The following is a 24,818-nucleotide window of genomic DNA, read 5'->3' as shown; positions in this document are numbered from 1 at the left end:
AACCAGTGATTTATCCCTGGGGTCTACCACAACACCTGACACACAGTAGGTACTCAGTAACTTTGTACTGAATGAAAAGATGAGGGAGGAAGGGAGACAACCCTTTTGATGATGTTCATCTTGGCTGAGTAAAGTCCTATCCTATGCATTGTGTTGTGGGTGTGTTTTCCACCTTATTTATTCCTTCCTGTTCCTTCTCTCCTCGAGATCTCCCTCCATCTCTGACCCTTTCTGTCCACTGCCTGGGCCTCTGCTTAGGGTCTCCAGGTTGGAAGAGGTGATGCTTCCACTCCAAATGTGCCAAACCATGGCAGCTTGAGCCAAATGGTTTGTAGATCTGCCCCTGAAGGAAGCTAAGAAAGGCTGAAGGCTTTGTGCACCCTGAGTCTCCTGGTACATGAAAGACATCCTCCCCAACAGCCTTGGAGGCCAAGGGAAGGAACATGCTTGGCCCTGGAGGGGTGAGGCTGGCACAAGGATCCACACAATCTGTCTGTTGGGAAGTGGGACTGGAAAGGCAACTGCATGTTTGGGTGACTGGGGAGGGGGCCAAAGGAGAACCATCTCCGCCTGAAGAGCCTCACAGTGAATCCCCCTGGAGCAGAAGGTCACTTTCCAAGGTCCTCTAGAAGGAATGAATAGAAACTGTTTTTAACACGCCTTACCATCCCTCTGAATGAGGAGGTGGCAGAGTTGCTAGGCCATCACCATCTTTCCCATGGTGTAACACATCCTTCTTCCACTTCCTTTGGGGTTGCCTCTCCCCAGCTCCAGTCATGCAGTACTGGAGGAAATTGTCAGTCACATTGGGCAGGGACATGTGACCAAGGAAAGCCAATCTTAGTAGTCCATGACCCTGCCAGGATGGTTCATCCAGGGCTGGAACATGACCTGAGATGGAGCAATCAGAGCTCTCCCTCATAACCAGATGTTTTCTAAGCTTCTTTCTTTAGGGTTAGATGTCTTGGGAATATATGTGTAGAAGCCTGAGGAGAGAATGCTGTCAGGTTAAGAGAATCAATGATGAGGGAAGGGAAAGGGTGAGGGAGAGAAAAAGTGAGCTAATGGCTTCTGATTTCTTGGGTCCAGTCACTGAAATGTTGGGATCTACTCTGGTTCATGTGTCCCTGATCCCCAGTATCCTTCCAGTAAGTCTCCCCTTTCCTTGAAGCCAGTTGGAGTTGGTCTCCCCCCACTTGTGGCTCAGATGGTGCTCTAGATCCTGCCTGATTTTGAAGCACCTCCCTGAACCAAAGAGAGGCACCCATTCACATTAGCACCATTGGGAATGGAATCCTTTATTCTTTTGTGAGAATAGGGATTTGCAAACCCCAAGCACAGTCCACCACCATCCTTGGGTGGGATTGCCCATTGTGTGAGTGAGTTTGATTTGAAGTAGGTCTGATTGATACCTGAAGCAGGAATCATTTACACTGCAGGAGCCAAGCCAATCCTTCGGTTTCCGCGATCAAAAACTGAGAAATACAGCCTCATAAAGATATTACCCAGGACCCAGGACTCTGACTTGGCCCACTTCTCTGTGCCCCCTTGAAAGTTGCTGAAACAGTTGCCCAGAGGACTCTGGGGGAGATGGAAATACACCCTAGTCAGCCTGATATCTTATATGACACCTCCCTTTGTAGCCAGAGCTAGCACGTTCTCAGTTTTATTTCCTTCCTTTTGTGAGAACCAGGTGGCTCTCTTAGCAGCTGAGGAAGTGGGGTGTCCATCCATGAACAAGAATGGCTAAGACATTTGGTTGCACTGAGGGGGGGTGGGTTGTGGGAAGGAGGGATTGAAAGTTTGGGATTAGCTGATTCATTCTACTATGTGTAGGATGGGAAAACCACAAGGTCCTAATGTATGGCATAGGAAACTCTATTAAAAATCCCATGATAAACTGTAATGGAAAAAAATATGAAAAAGAATATATATATATATATATATATATATATATATATATGCCTAACTGAGTCACTGCTGTACAGCAGAAATGGTAACTCAACTATAACACCATATAATTAAAAAAATAAAGAATAGCACATAGTTCCCCTATTTCTTTCCTTCTGACCCATGCTTGTTGTTTTCTCTGCAGAGAATGTCTTTTCTTCTCCCTCTTCCCCACAACCAGTGCTTTAAGAGTGGGCTCAGGCCCTCTAGGAAGCCTTCCTGGACCCAGCTCACCCTCCTTGGCCACTCCAGGCTGGGTTAGGTGACTTACCCTGGTACTGCTGGGTTAGGTGACTTACCCATGTCTGTAGCCCTCATCACCCCTAATCTGGCCCCAGCACCACTTGGCAGAGCCCCTAGGATTGCTATTTGCATGGAGTCCATTGTAGTTTTGCCTCAACCCAAGCAGGCCTCAATATACCTCCATGAGGCTGGGGGTTGTGAATTACTGTAATTCCCTGTCTTCCTCAAAGCCTCCTTTGAGCCCATCAGCCTCCTCCGAACTCCAACAAGGAGCTGACATTAAGCCTCAACCCTGTGCCAGGGCTGTGCAGTCACTGTGCACCCTTTACTCATGTGAGCATCCAACCCCCCCACAGAGGGGTCTGGTAGCCCAACTCACAGAAGGGGAGCTGGGCCTTAGCAACGGGAAGTTGCAGCTGAGGACTAGGGGGACCATGTGATTGATTATCCAACCAGGACACTTTCGAGATGGGAAGGGAGACTGTTAATCATTATGATAGGACAACACACTGAGACTGACCCCAGCCAGCTCTACTTGTCACTTGACCTTTCTCAGGGATTCCTAGAGCTGAATTTCCATGTTCATCCACCTGAGGGCTCTGGTGGAAATAAAGTTCTGTGAGGGCAGAGGACCTTAGCGTTCCCTTCTCCTTGCACCTCGCACCATCCCTCCATGTAGTGCTGTCTCCATTTATTCCAAGATGATGGATGTCCCAGGCTGCCCTTTACTCTCAAGTGGTTGGCTTTGTGGGAAGCACTGGCCCAGCCACAGGGGCTCAGCAGCATCTGCAGTGGTGTGGCTTGGCCTAAAGAGGACCGCCTCCTCCCATCGAAGCCCAAGGGGTCTTGCAAGTCCCAGATTTGAGAACCAGCCCCCAGGGTTGGCCCCTCACCTTCCAGATGTAGGTTTCAGTGGGCACTGGGTAGTTATTGCCATTGATGGTGAAGATGATAGTAGGCAGGCTCCTGATGCTATTGCATGGAACCTGGTACTGTTAGATAAAGAGGAGAGAGGTTGACTGCACTGATTCCTAGTGTGTGGGGAGCCCTGGAGTGACCCTGTGGCATGTATATTCACCTCTTTACAGGCATGCTTGGCATTGATGAGCTTGTGGATGGTGGTGACCACTCTAGTTGGGCCAGCCAGCAACGCAGTCCCGGTATCCAGAATGGCCTGGCAGCCTCGGAAACAACCAACAACCGTCCCATTCATGATGATGCTGAGAGACAGTGGGACAAAGTGGGCACCAAGATCATTGTGAAGTCTCCCCTCAGAGCTGCCCCCTTCCCTGACTGTCTACAGAATAGCCCTTCATCTCATGCTCTGACTCTATTTTCCTTTGCTGTGGTCACATTAACTTATTTGACTTCCTTTCAGTTCTTGAATGCATTAGGCCCTTTTCTGCCTCAGGGACTTGGCATGTGCTGGTCACCTTTCCTAGAAGACTGCCACCTATTTTGTCTAGCTAACATCTCTTCATCTTCCAGGTTCCAGCTTAAATATCACTTTTTCAGGGAAGTCTTTCCCCCAGACTAGATCAGGCTCCTATCTTGGTCACTCTCCGTTGACTCTTCCACATTTGTAGCAAGTACTGTAGTGGTAATTCATTATATGTGTGACTCATTTCATGTACATCTGTGTCACTGGATGTAAGGGCAAGTTGTATCCTCAGGGCTTCCCTCAAATGACTAGAACAAAGTGGATGCACAATGTATGTTTGTTGAATGAATTAATCTATGAATGAATGAGGGAGTGAGTGGTGAAGAAATTCATGATGAATAACCAGAGACCTGGTGTCTGAACAATAATGGGTCAACCCACACAGGGAAGATGGACTTTCTCTGGCAGCAGCTGATCAGAGTGTTGAGGAGGGAAGAACAGGCTGCCCTGGGATTGTTTGTAACAAAGGATGGCTTCCTTCCCAGGCTCAGACACTTAGGCTCTCGCCAGGTGATGACCGAGCTAGCCCACGGGGCCTCCAAAGGACCCGTAAGCTTCTGTCTGAGGGCGTCACACACAATCCCAGCAGTTATTGCCCCTTGTTCTCAGACCACTTCTAGATCCCAGCTTCCTGATTCTCTCTTCCATAGCTCCTGCCCCACAGGGTGCCAGGGATGGGGGTTGGGTGGCAATGGGTAGAAGGAGTGTCTTTTTGTATGAGTTGCTTTCAGGTCTCAAGAATGCAGCCAAGCTCTCTCCACTGCTGGTAAGCTTCTTGCTAAGGGGCCTCATTTCTCAGTTTGTCCAGGACTTTCCCTGTTTTTAAACTAGCATTTTTGTGTACTAGGAACTCCTTCATTCCAGGGTAGCCCTGGACAGTTGGTCATCTTATCACAACTCTATTAAGGCTGGTGTAACTCTCCCAGACCCTCTGTTCACCACAATATAGGGTCTTCAAACCATGACATCTGCCTCCCAGCACAGTGGTTGCAGCCCTCTCTGAGGTGCACACATCTCTCAGGACCCTGTTTAGGGCCCTGATCAGGAGATTGGGGTGATTATGAGCCTGTGTGTGGTGTGTGTCTGTGTGTTTGTGTGTCTTTATATGTGTCTGTGTGTCTGTGTGTGCCTGTGTGTCTCTGAGTGTGCCTGTGTCTGTCTGTACATGTGTTTCTTTGTATATCTGGGTTCCTGTGCATGTTTCCATGTGTGCCAATGTGTGTGTTTATGTGTGTCACTGTGTGTGTTTACATGTGTGTCTTTGTGGTTGAAGTATCTGTGTCTGTGTGCGACTGTGTGTCTGATCATGCATTTGTGTGTGTCTGCATGTGTCTGTGTGCTTGCATGTGACTATCATTAGGGGTGGGCCTCAGAGGGAGAGGCTTACTGGTTCATGGTCATCTGCCAGTAGAGGATTTGGGGCACTGGTATCCACTTGAGCTCTCCTTTGTGGTACCTGTGGTCCACCCCACCAAACATCAGCATGCTGCCATTCTGCTTCCTGCTGAGGAGAGAAGGGAGAGGAAGGGCTCACTGTTGGAGAATAACCCCACGCACTGTCTGAGGGCTGTGCTTATCCACCCATCAAAGGCAGTACTATGGTCCCCATTTCAAACATGTGGATATTGAGGCATGGAGGGATTGGGTACCTGACCAAGCTTGGTCACCTACTAATGAATGGCACAGAAGATGTTCGAAGCTAGACAGTCTGGGCAGACTCTGACCATCTAGCCTTTCAAAGTGGGTCTGGTCCCCTCTAGCAGTGAAAGTGTTCAGAGATACCCTCAGAGGCCACTGTGCTGGAGGGGTCTGGCGTCCCCCTTAGGTAGACTGTCATTTTTCAGAAAACACTGAGACCGTAAGGCACTAAGGGCCTGGGGTCAGGGTAACTGAGGGTTGGCTTCATGGGCCTGTGACCTGTGCCACCCATTTGGACCCCACGCCTCTGCTCTCCCGGTCTTAAAATTCCTAATATCTTTGGAACAGGAGGTCCCACATTTTCATTTTGCACTGGCTCCTACCAATTGTGTAGCTGGTCCTGGGCTCCTAGTAAAATGTTAGTTAGGAAATAAACATTCCTGCTGTGCCTCCCCTTCCTTCAGTATCAAATCCATCAGCAAATCCTGCTGCTTTTTCTTCCAACCTGTAACCTGACACCTTTCTCTGCTCTCCCTCTTCCCTCCTCCACCCTGGACAAAGCCACTGCCCTTGAGCTCATGACCATTGTTGTATACTAATAAAACTGTAATTACAAAAAACCAGTTGTGGCCTTGGGGCCATAGTCATGCTGGGGTAGTTTGTCTCTCCGGAAAGTTCTGAATCCGGAGGTCTATAATTTTTTTATGCAACTGAAAGCATCTTATAGCTGATTTAGAGAGAGGGCTTGTGTAGCTCAGACTTACGTGCTCAAGTAGAAGGCAAAGACAGGGTCAGAAATGATGCCTCGTCTCTTCAGGTTGTCGAAGACAGGGGTGGTCCCTAGTATGGCGAGGCTGGGGAAGCCCAGGCCCAGGATACCATCAAAAGTTTTGCGATTCAACCCAGTCTGTTTCTTGCTCATGCCAAATGCCTGGACAGTGTTGACAAGACTCCCAATCTGTGGGAAAAGAAAGTGTTCCCACATAAAGGTTTGGGATGTGGGGCTGGGACTGGGCTGGGATTGAGATGCCATTAAAACTGCAGAGGAGATCTCAGGCCTGGCTGTGCCCGGGGTGGACCTCAGATGCATAGAGCAAGCTGGGACAGGAATTTGGGTTCCATTTGTGCAGAGCTGTGGATTTTAACAAACACCTGCTCCTCCTGCACATGCCATCTCTAGTGAGTCACATTGGCCTCATGCCTTCTGTACAGGTGGGGATACTGAAATTTAAGCAGGATCCAATGGTCCCCACTTGGGGACAAAATGAGTAGACAGCAGGGTAGTCTTCTCTTTGGCATCATTATGATCAGTTGACAGAAATGAACTTAATACATTGCAATGAATTGTGGATTCTGCATCTACCCAGGAAAAAAGAGGCCAACTGAACAAAGTTGCCTTCAGAAGTCTTATCAAAATTCTGCCTGAGAATCATGTTTTGGGGGATGTGCATGTATGTGTGTGTGTGTGTGTGTGTGTGTGAGTATGTGTTAGAGAGAGAGAGAGGTTACTCAGGCCCTTTGAGGGAGTCAGGCCATAGATTTTACTGGACTCTCAAAGGCCCCTTAGAGTGAGAATCTATTTCTCAGTCACCTCCCTCATCTGTGTCCCCCTGCTTTCCCTGCCCAGATGTCTGAAGCTCTAGGCTGCCCCCAGGGTCCTAAGATCAGTTTCATCCTCTCCCCAAATTCCCCACACTTGCATGAATCCTGACTGGCCATCCCAGATCCTCCACTTACCAGATGTGTGACCTTGACAAAGCTCTGGCTCTCTGCAGCTCAGTTCCCTCCACTGTATAATGGAGTTAATCATATTACTTGCTGTGTGGGTTTGTTGCAGGATTAAACATGTTATTAGCATGAAAGTACCCGGAACTGTCTGAGAATAAGAAAGTGGGTGTTGTTTTTCCCTTTCCTGCTTTCTGCAAAATGCACCTTGAGAAAACTTTGCTTGTTTCCCAATGCTAGTGGGGGACCTCGAGGCCCAAGGAGACCAGAGGAACCCCTGAGTGACCGGTTATGATATAGAGGTAGTCAGGTGGTAGGAGAAGTGGAGGCCATACAGGACACGTGCCCCTGAGGGGTGGCTAGGGGAGGTGGTAGTTTCCCACCTGGAGGGACCCTCGGGGTCTCAGAGGATCAGCAGGGAGCATTTGTGGATTTCCCCTGTTCAATAAGCCAGAAGACCTGCTGCACTCTCTGGCCAAGTCCTCCACCCTATGAGACCCCTCAGGGCTGTCTGGATCCTAGGGGTGTAGGAGAGAGGGATGAAGGGGGAAGAGGTGATGAGGCAGACTGGTGGCGGGACCTCAAAAAATCGTAGGACCAGCGGAGATGGAGGGCATTCCTCCTGCCCACTCGAGCCCTGGGAAGCCTACTGAGCTTCCAGGCCCAGTCCTTCCTTCTCCGGGCCCCATCCATCCACATGGGTCCTAGCAGCATGGGAGGGAGAGAGGAGAGGGGAAGAGGAAGAGAGGCAAACAGTGGGGTCAGGGAACCCTCTGTAGCAGAGGAGCAGGGGAAGTGCCACTGGCCATTCTTCCACCTACTTGGCCCCAGGAAGCCTGCTCAGCTCCTTGGTCAAGCCTTCTGCCTTCCAAAGGCCCCTCCAGGCCATTGGTCCTAGGGACGGTAGGAGGAGAGGCGGAAGCGTGAAGGGCCCTCTGGGAAAAGAGGATCAGGGGAGGCGCCCAAGGCAATTCCTCTGTCCACTTGGGCTCGGAAGACTCTGGGCTCTCAGGCCTGGTGCCTAACATTCCAGGGTCCCTCTGAGACATGTTGGTTTTGGGGGCATAGGAGGGAAGCAGACAGAGAGGAGGAGAGATCAATGAATGGGGGGACGAAGGGGAACTTCCAGGGTCATAGGACCAGGGAAGACCATAGGCTATTTCCCTGCCCACTCAGCACCAGGAAGCCTGCTAGGCTCCTGGACCTGGTCTTTTGCAGTCCAGAGCCCCACTGGCTGTGTGGGTCCCATGAAAGTGGGAGGGAGAGTGGAGGGGGAAGGGGAAGAGAGGCAGACCTCTCCAGAACTGGGAGATCTGGGGACATGACCAGCATTTCCCTTGTCTAGTTGGCACTGAGAATTCTGTTGAGCTTCCAGGTCTGGTCTCCTGCCTTCCACTGCCCCCTCCAGCCACATGGATCCGAGGGGAGCAGGAGGGAGGGGGCAGGGAATAAGAGAGGCCATGGGGGAGAGACCCTCTGAGATCAGAGGCATGGGGAAAACACCTAGCATTTTCCCCACCCACTCAGACCCTGGAGGCCTGCTGGGGTCCTGGACCTGACCCTCTGCTCCCAAGACCAGAGGCACTCCTGGACCCCTCCTGCCTCATTGAAGCTAAGCCTTACTCCCCACATGGCCCTGCAGGGCCTTTTGAGGCCCTGGGGGATCTAAACCTAGGCACCACCCACTGCCTAAACCCTGCATCTCTCTCAGCCCCACCCCCAACAGCCAATGCCTTTTCTGGTATTTTTCCAACCCCCTTCTCTTTTTTGTTATTGCAGTTCTGTATAACCTTCCAAGGTTGCTTCATGTATTTTTTTCTAACATATCTGTTAATTTTCTAATCTTATAGTATTATTTATTCTGTTACTGTCCTGCTCCATTTTTTTTTCTTTTTCCTGCTCTGTGTGGCTTGCAGGATCTTGGTGCACAAGCGTGGAGTCAGGCCAGAGCTCCTGCAGTGGGAGCTCTGAATCTGAAACATTGGACTCACAGGGAACCCCAGAGCCCAGGGAATATTCATCAGAGTGAGGTTTCCCAGAGGTTCTCACCTAAGTACCAAGACCCACCTCTACTCAATAACCTACAAACTGCAGTGCTTGAAGCCAGAGGCCAAACAAACAGTAAGACAGGAACAATCCCATCCATCCAAAAAAAACAAAAAACAAAAAAAGGTGAGACAACAAAACAATATGTGTCAGAAATGAAGGAACAAGGTAAAAAAAAAGAAAAAAAAAACACAACACTAAATAAATGAAGAGGAAATAAGCAACCTAGCTGGAAAAGAATTCAAAGCAATGATAGTAAAGATGATCCAGAAATTCAGAAATATGATGGAGGCACATATTGAGAAAATACAAGAAATATTTAGCAATGATCTAGAAGAACTAAAGAACAAACAAATAGAGATGAATAACACAATACTTAAAATGAAAAATTCACTGGAAGTTATCAATAACAGAATAACTGAGGCACAAGAAAGAATAAGTGAAATGGCGGATACAATGGTAGAAATAACTGCCAAGGAAGGGAAAAAAGAAAAAAGGATGAAAATAATTGAGGACACTCTCAGAGACCTCTGGGACAACACTAAAGGCAACAACAATCAAATTATAGGAGTCCCAGAAGAAGAAAAGGGAAAGAAAGGGTCTGAAAAAATATTTGAAGAAATTATAGTGGAAAAGTTCCCTAACATGGGCAAAGAAATAGTCACCCAAATACAGGAAGGACAGAGAGTCCCATACAGTGTTAACCCAAGGAGAAAAGCACCAAGACACATATTAATCAAGATAACAAAAATGAAATTTAAAAAATAACAAAGAGCAAGAGAATAGCAATAAATAACATACAAAGTAATCCTCATAAGGTTATCAACTGACTTTTCAGCAGAAACTCTACAGGCTAGAAGGGAGTGGCAGGATATACTTAAAGTGATGAAAGTGCAAAACCTACAACCAAGACTATTCTACCCAGCGAAGATCTCATTTAGGTTTGGTGGAGAAATCAAAAGTTTTACAAACAGGCAAAACCTAAGAGAATTCAGCACCACCAAACGAGCTTTACAGCAAATGCTAAAGAAACTTCTCTCAGATGGAAACACAAGAGAAGAAAAATCCAGAAAAACAAATCAAAAACAATAAAGAAAATGATAATAGGAACATACATGTTGATAATGACCTTGAATGTGAATGGATTTAATGCTCCAACCAAAAGACACAGACTAGCTGAATGGATACAAAAACAAGACCCACATGTGCGTTGTCTACAAGAGACCCACCTCAGACAGAAAGTGAAGGGATGGAAACAGATATTCCATGTAAATGGAACTCAAAAAGCTGTAGTAGCAATACTCCTATCAGATAAAATAGACTTTAAAACAAAGACTGTTACAAGAGATAAGGAAGGACACTACATAGCGATCAAGGGATCAACCCAAGAAGAAGATATAACAACTATATATATTTATGCACCCAACATGGGAACACCTCAATACATAAGGCAAATGATAACATCCATAAAACAGGACATCAACTGTAACACAATAATTGTAGGGGACATTAACACCCCACTTATGCCAATGGACAGATCATCCAAACAGAAAATAAACAAGGATACACAAGCTTTACATGAGACAGTAGACCAGAGAGATGTAACTGATATTTATAGGACATCCCACCTGAAAGTGGCATAATGCATTTCTTCCCAAGTGCACACAGAATATTCTCCAGGATAGATCACCTCTTGGGTCACAAATCATGTCTCAGAAAATTTAAGAAAGCTGAAATCATATGAAGCATCTCCTCTGATCACAATGTTATGAGATTAGAAATCAACTACAGAGGGACATCCTAGGTGGAACAGTGGTTAAGGATCTGCCTGGCAATGGAGGGGACACTCGTTTGATCCCTGCTCCAAGAAGATCCCACTTGCTACAGAGCAACTAAGTTTGTGCACCACAGCTCTTGAACCTGTGCTTTAGAGTCCTGTAAGCCACAACTATTGAGCCCATGTGCCACAATGACTGAAGCCCATGTGTCTAGAGCACATGGTCCACCAGAAGAGAAACCACTACAATGAAGGGCTGGTGCATCACAATGATGAATAGCCCCTGCTCACCACAGCTAGAGAAAGCTCATGCACAGCAGAAAGGCCCAGTGCAGAAAAAAAAATTCTCTATTAAAAAAAAAAAAAGAAAAAAGAAATCAAATACAGGAAAATGCATGGAGGCTAAAGAGTGCACTACTAAGTAACCATGTGATCAATGAAGAAATCAAAGAAGAAGTTAAAAACTATGTAGAAATAAATGGCAATGAAAACATGATAACCTAAAACCTATGGGACACAGCAAAAGCAATTCTAAGAGGGAGATTTATAGCAATGCAATCTCACCTCAAGAAACAAGAAAAATCACATATAAACAGTGGAACCATACACCTAAAACAACTAGAGAGATAACAGAAAAGACAACCCAAAGTTAATACAAGGAAAGAAATCATAAAGATCAAAGCAGAAATAAATGAAATAGAAACAAAGCAATCAATAGAAAAGATCAATAAAACTAAAAGTTGGTTAGTTGAGAAGACAAACAGAATTGATAAACCTTTAGCCAGACTCATCAATAAAAAAAGCGAGAGGACACAAATCAATAAAATTAGAAATGAAAAAGGAGAAATCACAACTGACACTGCAGAAATACAAAGGAGTGTAAGAGACCACTATAAATAACTGTATGCCAATAAAATGGACAACTTCAAAGAAATGGACAAATTCTTTGAAAAGTACAATTTTCAAAGCCTGAGTCAAGAAGAATTAGAAAATATACGCAGACTGATCACAAGTAATGAAATTGAAACTGTAATAAAAATTCTTCCAACAAACAAAAGCCCAGGGCCAGATGAGTATCCTCATCAAAACCTAATCCAACAACATTTTAAGAGTCATACACCATGATCAAGTGAAATTTATCCCAGGAATGCAATAATTATTCAATATATGCAAGTCAATCAATACACTATACCATATTAACAAGTTAAGAAATAAGAACCATATCTCATCTCAATAGATGCAGAAAAAAAACTTTTGCTGAAATTCAAAAACCATTTATGATAAAAAAAAAAAAAATCCAGGAACTGCACATAGAGGGACCCTACCTCAACATAATAAAGACCATTCTTGACAAAACCACAACAAACATTATTCTCAACAGTGAAAAACTGAAAGCATTTCCTCTAAGGTCAGTAATAAGACAAGGATGTCCATTCTTGCCACTCTTATTCAACATAGTTTTGGAATTCCTAACCTTGGGAATCAGAGACAAAAAAGAAATAAAATAAATATGAATTGGATATGTTCATTTGTGTTATATTGTGTTATATTTTAGATTCCACATATAAGTGATATCATGTAGGATTTGTCTTTCTCTTACTGACTTACTTCATTTAGTATGATAGTCTCTAATTGCATCCATATTGCTGCAAATGACATTATTTATACATTTTTACAGCTGAGTCTCTTTGCTGTACAGCAGTAATTAACACAACATTATAACTGAACGATATTTCAACAAAAAAGAAATTAAAAAAAAGACATATGAATTGGAAAAGAATTAAAATTTTCACTGTTTGCAGATGATATGATAAGCTATACATAGAAAATCCTAAAAGTGCCACAAGAAAACTACTAGAGGTCATCCACGAATTTGGAAAAATTGCAGGAAACAAAATTAATGCACAGAAATTTCTTGCACTCCTATACACTAACAACAAAATATCAGAAAGAGAAATTAAGGAAACTATCCCATTTAGCATCACAACAAAAAGATAAAATGCCTAGGCTTAAACCTACCTAAGGATACAAAAAACTTGTACTCAGAAAACTGCAAAATGCTAATGAAAGAAATAAAAAATGACATGAATATATGGAGAAATATACCATGTTCTTGGATTGGAAGAATCAACACTATGAAAATGACTATACTACCCAAAGTAATCTACAGATTCAGTGCACTCCCTATCAAATTAACAATGGCATTCTTCACAGAATTTGAACAAAAAATGTACAGTTTGTATGGAAACACAAAAGACTCTGAATAGGTAAAACAAATTTGAGAAAGAAAAACAGAGCCAGAGGAATCAGGTGCCCCTAATTCAGACTATATTACAAAGCTACAGTAATCAAGACAGTATGGTACTGGCACAAAAACAGAAATATAGATCAATGGTACAGAATAGAAGGCCCAGAGATAAACCTACACACATATGGTCACCTAATTTATGACAAAAGAGGCAAGAGCATACAATAGAGAAAAGAGAGCCTCTTCAATAAGTGGTGCCAGGAAAACTGGACACCTACATGTAAAAGAATGAAATTAGAAAACTCCATAACAACATACACAAAAATAAAATCAAAGTGGAGTAAATACCTAAATGTGAGACAGTAGACTATAAAACTCTTAGAGGGAAACATAGGCAGAATACTATGAAATAAACAATAGCAATATACTTTTTGACCCACCTCCCAGAATAATGAAAATAAAAACAAAAGTAAACAAGTTGGACCTAATGAAACTTGAAACCTTTTGCACAGCAAAGGACACCATAAAAAAGACAGAAAGACAACCCTCAGAATGGGAGATAATATTTGTTCATGAAGCAACTGACAGTGACAGAACATTAATCTCCAAAATGACACAAACAGCTGATGAAGCTCAGTATCAGGAAAAAAAAAAAAAATGGGCAGACCTAAATAGATATTTCCCCAGGAAGACATACAGGTAGCCAACAAACACATGAAAACATGCTCAAAATCATTACTCATTAGAGAAATGCAAATCAAAACCACAATGAGGTATAACCTCACACCTGTCAGAATGGCCAAATCAAAAATATAGGAACAATAAATGCTGGAGAGGGTGTGGAGAAAGGGGAACCCTCCTGCACTGCTAGTGGGAATGTAAACTGGTACAGCCACTATGGAAAACAGTATGGAGGTTCCTCAAAAAACTGAAAATAGAATTACCATATGGCCCAGCAATCCCACTGCTGGGCATCCACCCTGAGAAAACTATAATCCCAAAAGAAACATGTACCACAGTGTTCATTGCAGCACTATTTACAATAGCCAGGATGCGGAAGCAACCTAAATGCCCATCAACAGATGAATGAATAAAGAAGATGTGTCACATATATACAATGGGATATTACTCAGCCATAAGAAAGAATGAAAGTGAGTTATTTATAGTGAAGTGGATGGACCTAGAATTAGTCCTACAGAGCAAAATGAGCCAGAAAGAGAAAAGGAAATACCATGTACTAACTCATATATATGGGATCTAAAACAATGGTATGATGAACCCAGTGACAGGGCAAGAATAATGATGTAGTTGTAGAGAAGGGACTTAAGGACAGGGGTCAGGTGTGGAAAGGGGAAGCCGGGATCAACTGTGACAGTAGCATTCACAAATATACACTACCAAATGTAAAATAGATAGCTAGTTAGAAGCTGCTGCATAACACAGGGAAATCAACTTGATGATGGGTGATGACTGAGAGGGCTGGGATAGGGAAGGTGGGAAGGAGTCACTGGAGGGATGGGATATGGAGATATATGTATAAACACAGCTGATTCAGTTTGTTGTACAGCAAAAATTGGCACAATAGTGTAAAGCAACTATATTACTATAAAGAGCTTAAAATAAATAAATAAATAAATCAATAAATACTGGAGAGAGTGTGGAGAAAAGGGAAACCTCTTGCACTGTTGATGGAAATGTAAATTGATACACCCATTATGGAGAACAATAAGGAGGTTCCTAAAAAACTAAAAATAGAACAACCATATGACCCAGCAATCCCTTTACAGGGAATATACCTGGAGAAAACCATACTTCAAAAAGATACTTGTATCACAATGTTCATTGCAGCACTATTTACAATAGCCAGGACCTGGAAGCAACTTAAATGTCCATTGACAGATGAATGGATAAAGAAGATGTGGCACATATATACAATGGAATATTACTCAGCCATAAAAAGGAGCTAAACTGAGTTCTTTGTAGTGAGGTCGATGGTCACAGTGTTTGTCATACAGAGTGAAGTAAATCAGAAAGAGAAAAAAATACCGTATAGTAACTGACATATATGGAATTCAGAACAATGATACTTATGAACCTAGTGGCAGGGAAGGTATAGAGACACAGATATAGAGAATGGACTTGAGGGCACTGGGGGAAGCAAGAGCTGTGATTTAGTGAGACATATATACATATGTCATATATATATATATATGACATGTATACACTACAAAATGTAAAATGGATGGCTAGTAGGAAGTTTCTACAGAGCAGTAGGTGATCAGCTCAATGCTTTGTGAACATAAAGATGTGGGATAGGGAGGAGGGGTATGGGGATATATGTATGTGTGTGCGTGTGTGTGTATATATATATATATATATATATATATATCTGATTCACTTTGTTGTATAGCAGAAACTAACACAATATTATAAAAAATTATATTCTAATAAAGATGAAACATATTCAATTTTGAAAAAAAAAAAGAAAAGAACATTGGGCTGCTAACGGGCAAAGGAGCTGCAAATCCACACTCCTAGCCACTGTCTGGGTTAGATATTCCGGGAGTTTGTGTGTAAGCTGGGTCCCTGTATCCCCAGGGACACAAGTTGCTGGGCAGACAGCCAGGCACTAGGGGATTTGGGAAAGATGATCCATCCCCATTGGTCCTACATTTGTTTTGTAAGCAGCAGTCACTCCCAGAGCCTGTCCTGACTCAGCTTCTTGTTTCTAGTTACCCGAACGATGTCATAGCCAAGAATTCCAACAATCCTCCCAGAGTTGTATTTGATGTCAATGGGCCAGTCTGAACGCCGGCAGCTGGTGGATAAGCGAGGGTTGAAGAGCTTGTATGCACCTGAAGACACAAGAGATGAGTGTCCATCAGGTGCCAAGGATGAAGAAGTGGTTGGGAGGGGATTACAAAATGGGCAGGGGGAGTGGTATGTACTCACGGCAGGAGATACTGGAGCAGTAGATGGAATGCACCCACAAGTCAGATGAGCCGGTGTCAAAGATGACCCTGAATTCCTGAAAGGGTGTTCTAATGGTGATGGTGCCAACATAGAACATTTGTGGGAGCCAGGGATGGGTGGTTAGGGCAGGCCTCGCTGCCCTGGACATCCTTGATTAACCGAGTGATGCCCCCCTCAAGGTATCCCATGTCTCCTGAAGTCACTTTGCAAATGCCCCAATCACAGCCTCAGCACAGACCAGTGCCTTCTCTGATTTTTTTAAATTTTTTGTCCATGTGCTATCTAATTTTCCTGACCAGGGATCATGCAGTATTAGAGCTGTCTTAACCACTGGACCTACAGGGAAGTCCTGGTGCCTTCATGTGAGAAGCTCTCCATTCTCCCCTTTGAGGCCCAGCCTGAGTGTTTCCTTCTCCTCATGGCCCTCCTAGGTCACAATGGGCCACTTCCTCTTAACTCACACCAAGTCCTTTCAACACCACAGATTTGGGCATTTAATTGGACATGTGCTTGCTCTTCGCCTGTCACTCAGGCTGGCCTATGCATTCTTGAATGGTAGACAAGACCTTCTTTAAAATCAATATCAATAACCATAGTGTTAGATTTCTATGGTGTCACAGGCCCTAGGGCTCAGTAGTTTTTACTGGCATCTTGCTTTGATCTTTGCACGCTGAAATTCCTCTGTCTGGGATTGCAAACTTGGTTTGCAGTTGGCTTTACCTTTTGATCAGATGTGGCTCACCTTTCATCTGTAACACTGTAGCACACTTAGATCAGAAAGAACAATCTCCCTCAAATGGATGACCTATCTTTGGCACAAAACTAGAGGTTTACCTGCCCCCTGCACATTATAGAGCACAGTCAAGAGTACATTCTCCTCTGCAATTGGGGTCCCTAATCCCCAGGGTTTCTGCTTCCTGCAGAAGCCACAGCTGCAACATCCACTCAGACCCCTTGAGATGAACCCTTGTGCTAGGCCAGAGCACTAGGGTGCTCTGAGGAGTGCCATCTTCCCCAACACACTCACATCCTGGTAGTTCCTCAGGGGTCGAAGAGAAATATTTGGGTCATCAGTGGCAATCTGGGACACGTTCTCCGTGTTCTCCTTTAGGAAATTTTTCAGCATGTTTTTCTCCTTGAGGGTTTCTCCCATGGGCCTGATTTTCGTTAGAGGAATTCTTTCACCGAACATTGGGAAAATAAAACAAAGAAGGGGTAGAAATCAGCTGTCCATGTTATTGTATGACTGTCATACCTTGAAATGTACTGTCATTGTGTTTTTTTTTTTTTTTTTCCCAGCATTACTATGAGTGTCATGTTATTACCAGGATGGCATGCAAAGACCTGGGCAAAGACCTCAATTTGGAAAGAGGTTCTGTGTTGTAATCGTGGGTAAGTTGTATGACCATTTGGGGTCTCAGTTTCCCCATCAGTAAAAAGGTGGAATATAATAACCCCCATCCCCAATATAGAATGTTGTGGGTGTTAAGTGAGATGATGGATATAATGCACCTGATATGTAGGAAGTCTCAGCAATGACAGCTATTACCATTGCTATGGCCATCCCACTGTATCTTTTTCAGAGAAGCTCTGGGAAGAATTTAGAAGGGGGTTCATTATCTTCTTTTTTACAAGGGGGGATTTGAAATACAGGGAGTTTATGACTTGGCTGTGGTCACACTGCTTTTTAGAGCTAAAACAGCCTAGAAGTAGCCTTCTTTCTCCAGGGCTCAAGCAGAAGTGAGGGGTGAGAGAGGAAGCCAGGAGATGAGGAATAAATGTAAAGATTTAGAGTACACAGAAACAAGGAAGAGTCAAAATAGGAAGAAAAAACCTCAGAGCATTCTGCATGCACAAAAACATCCAAAGTGATGGAGAGATAAAACAGAGAGATATAGAGATGAAGACACAGACACATTAACACAGAAATGGAAAGAGAGCAGAGAGAAGACCTAGAAGGAAATATAGGAGAACTGCTGTCCATTAGGAAAACACTTACAGTTGCAGAGATTGTTAGCTGAACAATTACAAGGAATTTCATTTTCACATAGGTCATGATGTAACTGGTACCTTCAGGTTGTGCCACCCTGCAGGCTGATGCAGAGAATCTTGGGCCACACAGTGCAAGGTGCTCATCAATAAATGTGACTTGAACTTTTAGACTGGCAGGAAAAGATTGCATCATTTGCAATCCTGATGGGTGGAAGAACAAGAGGAAAAGATAAACACCAGAAAGGGAGATGATGCCACTTACAATCCTGGTACTTACATGACAAGGCACTCTGACAGGGTCAGCAGCCCGAGGAACCCAAGCCACATCTTGTTTCATTCCAGCATCCAAGTACTCAGGAAATTGTGTGTTCTGCATATGAAATGACCTCCAAGAACTCCTGCTTTTATCTACTCTGACCTGCCCTAATTCTCCCCTATTGGCCACTAATGGACCTGATAAGAAATATGAGCCTCTGGATAAAATCTATACCTTCATCAATGTTCATGGGGAGTGGACTTAGAAAATTCTCACAATACAGAGCTTTCTACTGTAATCTCTTCCTTGGGAATGGGTGCAAAACCAAACTGAACTGCACAAACTAAGAGTGGTGAGACTCTTGTCTAATTGGATATAAAACACTGCTACTAATGTGATAAAAGTAAATGCTAGGGTCCATGCTTGACAATTGTGATCTCATGTGGCCTTTCTAGCAAATCCATGAGATATGTTTTCATGTCCCCATTTGGAAAGGAGATTGCTAGGAGGAAAATAATTCAAATAGAAAAGTGAAGATTTGAGGGGTAGCCCTGTGACATCTGAGTGAGTGACTTTAGGTAGTGGAACAAATGGCACAGATGTGGGGCACTGATGCCAATCTGCATCAAAATTCTAGACTAGAGTAGTATTACAATTGCAGTGTTTCACTATTGGAAGAAATGTTATGCATGTGTCCATAAGACACTTTGTATATTCCAGTGAACATATATGGAGCACCATGTGTGCTTGGGTCTGGGTAAATGGCTGACAAGGCAAAGTAGAGTAAGACACAGGTGATACTGATCTTCAAGGAACTAGCAGTCTAGGGCAGTTGTCATAAACCCATGGCCCTGCAGGCAAGATAAATGAATGGAAGGACTGGGTGTTTATCACAACATTGCGCAGGCAGCACACATCCCACAAGTATGGACAGCCTCTCCTCAGCTGCAACCATTGTCTGCCATGCTGGATAGCAGCATGGATTTCTGATTTTTCAAGAGAAGTGAGAACTCTGAATATTTATGTAAAACCCACTGATTTTAAATGTTAGCAACTATTTTTTTTTCTTCTTCACAAAACATAGTGTGAGCAAAACCTGAAACAAATGTGTGCTGAATTCAGCCTGCAGGCTGTGCAGGTTTTTATATCTGACCTAGAGGCGGGAGTAGAGAGGGAAAAGAGAGGGCATTAAATTCATGTTGGTCGAAGGAATAAGAGACTGAATGCATCTTAACAATGTTAATTTTCCTTCCATTTGTAAAGAAAGATCTCCAGGGCCCTATAAACCAAGAAATTTAATAATGCCCACTTGCTGAACATCTGATATAATTCCTTAATAGTATTCTTGCCTTCAAACATTTTGTCTACCAAATCAAACATAGAAAGAAATCATTTCTAAGCATCTTATCTGTTAAAGAATACAAAAAATTAACACTCAGAGCTCCTGCTCAGCCAGAGATAAACAAGCTACCTCTTAAATTGTTTTCCAGCCAAAGTAAAGACAATGGAATTTTATGGCTCCATCCAGGATTCCTAGGGCCTGGGTGTTCCTAGGTGAGATCTATCTAGGCCTGTCCCTTGGGTAGAGCTATGGAAGTTTGGCTTGGTGGTCATGTAGGTGATAGACCAGATGCTGAGTTTTACTACTCATTTTTGCACATTGTTAAATTCAGCTTTGTTGGTTCAATCCCTATGGAGGGGATTTGACAGTATCTAGCAAATGTCACACACAAATACCACTTAGCTCAACAATTCTACTTCTAGGGATTTACTCCAAAGATATCCTGCTAAAAATGCAAAAAAGGACATATGCACATGCTATTCACTGCAACATTGTTTGTAAAAGCAAAAGATTAGAAACATACCTGAAGTGACCACGCACAGGGGAGTGTTGAATAAGGCATAGGACATTGAAACAATTGGGCACAATTGGGATGCAGGGAGACATGGAATGGGTGAGCTTTTCAGGGTAGAGTGTTTAGTTTTTAAAAAAAGAGGGACCAGAAAAGTGCTTATAGTTTGTTGCTTTTCCATACACATGTATGTCTATTTTCAAAAAGAAAGAGTGAAAGAATAAACCAAAACCTAATAAAAATTGTAATTTATGGGGGTGGGGCAAGGACAAAAGTGAAATTTTTCTTGTTTTATACTTTGACTTTTCATTCATGTAAATGTGTTGCAGAATCAAAAAATGGGTAAATAATCACACCTGTCAAAATTGAGAACTAAGCCAAATGGAAGCTAATTTTATCACGTTGGTGACATAGATGCATAGAACAAAACATTACTTAAGTAGTTTTAAAATGCAGAATTTTGACTCTACATTCAGAGTGGGATTTCTTTTAAAGACAAAGACAAAGAAACAAAACACCCTCCCTCCAAAACAAATTCAAAACCAAAAAAAAAGAAAACCCCAAAAAATCTGAAAATATATTCATAACCTTATTGTTTGTGATACTGCTACTGTTATTTTGAAAGTATTGTATATATGTGCATACAAGTTAAAGCAAGTAAGTAATTAACACTCATATGGTTATGAAGCAAGACTTTCACTGGAAGAGAGCAAAAGAGATTTATACAAGCAAAAAGCTTAAGTAAAACTCTGTGGTCTTAAAACTTAAATTGGAAGCATAATTTTGTGCAATGAATTATTTTCCTATTTTTTTGTTAAGAAAATCTGTTCTTCTTGGCTCTGACCACTGAACGGCCTTGAAGTAAAAGCAACTTAATAACAGTGACTATCCTGAGGCCTAGCTTGTAGCCTCTAAATATCATTTCCCACCAGAGGATCCAGAGATTCTTGAAGAGATGGCTGATTCCAGGGTTAGGCCAAGAAATGCAAAAGATAAACTTGGGCATCTTGAAGGACTAGAAAGCTGAGCATCTTCAAAGACCACCAAGGTCCAGATAACCCTGGGAATCTTGAAGGACCAAAAAGTTGAGCACCTTCAAAGACTACCAAGGGCCAGACAAGAAGTTTACGAATCCATATGAAGAGGTCAAAAGTGGGACAATTTTGAAATAGGATGGTAGATGGTAGGGCACAAATTTTGAAAGAATGACACAGACCAAGGATATGGCATGAAGTGAGTAGGATCAAATGGGTCCAAGATGGCAGACAAGCTGACTTCCACCACACCTTTAGCATAAGAAGTACAAGCATAAGGATCAAAATATGGGTGGTAGCCTAATTCTTGGAATCTCCACCCCTTCTTGGAAGAGCTGGACTACTCTTTCCACTCATCAGCTTATAGAAGTAACCGCCCGTATAAAAGCTGACAACCCCATACCCTGGTACCTTTCTCACCTTCTGTGATGGCCCATAGTCTCCCTACACAGGGCGTTCATCTCTAAATAAATCCATTTATTTCCTACCAGTTTGCCTTTCACGGGATTCTTTCAGAGATGAGATGTCAAGAATCTGAGCTCCCTTAAGTTCTGAAAGCTGGTGTGTGATCTCAGTTGGAAGACTAGGTTTTGGCCAGGTTCGAGTCTCTATTTCTTTCTTCTTTTTCCTTCCTTCCTTCCTTTCTTTCTTTCTTTCTTTCTTTTTCTTCCTTCCTTCCTTCCTTCCTTTCTTTCTTTCTTTCTTTCTTTCTTTCTTTCTTTCTTTCTTTCTTTCTTTCTTTCTTTCTTTCTTTCTTCCTTCCTTCCTTCCTTCCTTCCTTCCTTTCCTTCCGTCCGTCCTTCCTTCCTTCCTTCCTTCCTCCCTCCCTCCCTCCCTTCTTTCTTTCCTTCCTTCCTTCCTTCCTTCTTTCTTTCTTTCTCTTTCTTTCTTTCTTTTTCTTTCTTTCTTTCTTTCTTTCTTTCTTTCTTTCTTTTCTTTCTTTCTTTCTTTCTTTCTTTCTTTCTTTCTTTCTTTCTTTCTTTCTTTCTTTCTTTCTTTTTCTTCCTTTCTTCCTTCCTTCCTTTCCCTTTCTTTCTTTCTTTCTTTCTTTCTTTCTTTCTTTCTTTCTTTCTTTCTTTCTTTCTTTCTTTCTTTTTCTTTCATTCTTTCTCTTTCTTTCTATCCCAGAAGATCTGTGAGACCAGCAATGTGTACTTATTATTGCTTTGATTTCCCTCCCTCTGATCCTTACAAATGCTGACCCTTTATTCCCAACTTATAGCTAAGCCAACTCCCACTCATTGTCAACTTCATTGAGGACATTTGTGTCATTTCTTTGTGACAACTTATTGGTCACTAACACCTAGTTTAGGGACTACCTTAGAAGGGATAGCATCTAAAATTGATTACAGCAAAACTTGACAATATTGTGTGGTTGGTTTTGACTTAGTAGAATTTTGGAAAACTCGGGAGTTAGAGATGTCACTTCAGGCTTGTCTGAAGTGGGTCAGGCTACATCAGTCCCAACCAATACCCACCTGGGCCATATACTCCAGAATTGAAAAAGATTTGGATAACAAGAATTAAGAGGAAAAATCTTAGTACATTATGCCATCAGGTTGGGCCGCAATATGTGTTAAGAAATTTAAATCAAGTCATGTATCTTATGTTCAAACTTTCATGGCCTTGTTTATAGGAAATGGAACCCCAAAATAAATTTAATGTGTGTGTAGCTCAGAGGGATAACTCTAGGAAACCACAGAGGACATTTTAACTGATACACCCTATAGGCCATGGATACCGAGTGATAGTGGATCCCTCCTCCCCTGAGGTTCAAACCCTTTTGGCTGTGCATTTCCTAACCCAGTCTGCCCCAGCAATCAGTTGCAAAATTCAGGAAAAATGGCTGGTCCTCAGACACTGATGAACAATTATTTCCAATCTGTTTATTTGGTTTTCAGTAATAGGGATATGGTGGAAAAGGATGAATGCAACCAGAGAGATACACGAGTCCGAAATGATTGCAGTGGCTTTGTCCATGCAGAAACCATCAAAGGGGAACCTGTCTTTTCTGGGCCAATCTGGTCCTGGCACACCACAAGGCCCATGGGTACCTATACAAGGCCAACATAAACTGTGTGGACAAAGGGGCAATAAGGGAGGCTGATGATCAATGTGCCCTTTCAAACAGCCAGGATATTGGAAGAGGGAATGTCCCAGATGCCAGAGAGTGAAGGGGGTCCCTCGGCTGTTGATGGGTTTGCAATCAGAATGTTGTCAAAACCTCAGCTCCCTGTGCATCAATGCCAAATCAAAATATGGAGAAAGAGTTATGGAGGATAAAGAAAGAGTGGCTTTATTTCCTTGCCACACAAAGGGGGAACACAGTAGGCTAGCACCTCAAGAACTGTGCCTCCCCTTCCCTGGGGAATAGGGAGAGGTTATATAGTCAGCAGTAGTGGTCAGAGGAATGTGGTAAGGATTAAGGCAGTAACAGTCTTGCATTCTTCTTTCTTCTGCAAAGTTTCAAAGGGGTGGGGTTTCTGACAGAATTAGGGTGTGTTCAGGGTCTTAGATGGTCAGTCTCCAAATCTGATGAGCTTGTCTGGTTCCTTTAATCTTGCTTCAGGTGGTTTCATGGCTGCTCCTCCCATGATTAGCAACTGTTTGGGTATCTGTCCCTTGGAACTCAGAGAAGATCATGGAGTCTAGAGTCTTGCCTAAAATAAGTGGGGGACAAACAAAAACCTCCACATCCAGGAGCCCCACAGGTCCCTGGTCAGCATCAAGAAGACAGTGGGGGCCCAAGGACAAAAGTGGCTCTGCCTAGAGATGCCATCTACATAACTAATGTCGAGCCTCAGGTGGTCATTGATGTGGTGGACCACTTGATAGAATTTCCCATAGACACTGGTGCAAACTTCTCGGCCTTAACCGAAAGGATTGGAAACCTTACCAGTCTTAAGGGATATGTAATGGGGTTGTCAGGGAAGAGGCAAGGGCACACTTTCCTGGAAACCCATTTTGTGCAAAATTAATGGCCAGCTGTTTTTACATTCTTTGTGTGTGTGTGTGTGTGTGTGTGTGTGTGTGTGTGTGTGTGCCTGACTGTCACATCCCTTTAAAGGGAAGAGATTTATTAACTCAGTTAGGGGACACTCTGTTTCTTGAGGGGCAAGGGAAACACTCTCATCACCAAATGATTCTAACAGAAAGCAAAGTGGAACAAATAAAATCTGAAGCTAAAACAAAGCCTTAGTAAATCCTTGGAATGTGGAATATTAAGGTTCTGCGCTTGGAAAAGATATCCAGCCAGTGATTATTAAATAAAAAGTGTTACATAGTGTCTAAATATAAGGTAGAGATTTCTTAAACCTAGGGAAGAGCCTCAAAAATATTTGTAAGTGGATTATGAAAATAGGAGGCCCCTGATCTGACTAAACTGACCATATCTGATATTCAGGGCCTGAGAGGAAATTTGGAACAGGGCTTCTCCCCTAAGACAAATGAGGAAAAGTAAAACTTTCCACCATAGATAAATTGGTATGTTAGTCCTTCAATATCATTGAGGTAACCACACAATTCTTTGAAAAATAAAATAAAGCTGTCTTTCTTTTCCATATATAGTCTTTATAGAACCAGAGGTGGGGCTCCAAAAGTAATCCAAAGCTCACCAAACTTTTTACCACTCCCAAAACCTTC

At 43.0% G+C, this 24,818-nt stretch overlaps 1 protein-coding gene across 1 annotated transcript; it reads right to left on the bottom strand.

Moving 5' to 3' along the window:
* Positions 1 to 1,428: 1,428 nt before the first annotated feature.
* LOC130848752 (pregnancy-associated glycoprotein 2-like) lies at positions 1,429 to 18,360 on the bottom strand. The gene is made up of 9 exons (XM_057727156.1): positions 18,311 to 18,360; positions 17,065 to 17,219; positions 16,021 to 16,134; positions 15,805 to 15,923; positions 6,037 to 6,230; positions 5,022 to 5,138; positions 3,272 to 3,413; positions 3,087 to 3,185; positions 1,429 to 1,581 (listed from the first exon to the last, which is right to left on the bottom strand). The coding sequence occupies exons 1-9, from the start codon at positions 18,358 to 18,360 to the stop codon at positions 1,429 to 1,431; spliced, it is 1,143 nt and encodes a 380-aa protein (XP_057583139.1).
* Positions 18,361 to 24,818: the final 6,458 nt, after the last annotated feature.

This window comes from Hippopotamus amphibius, chromosome 3 (assembly GCF_030028045.1).
Source record: "Hippopotamus amphibius kiboko isolate mHipAmp2 chromosome 3, mHipAmp2.hap2, whole genome shotgun sequence".
NCBI classification, from domain to species: Eukaryota; Metazoa; Chordata; class Mammalia; order Artiodactyla; family Hippopotamidae; genus Hippopotamus; species Hippopotamus amphibius.
This window is presented reverse-complemented; position numbering and strand designations above follow the sequence as displayed.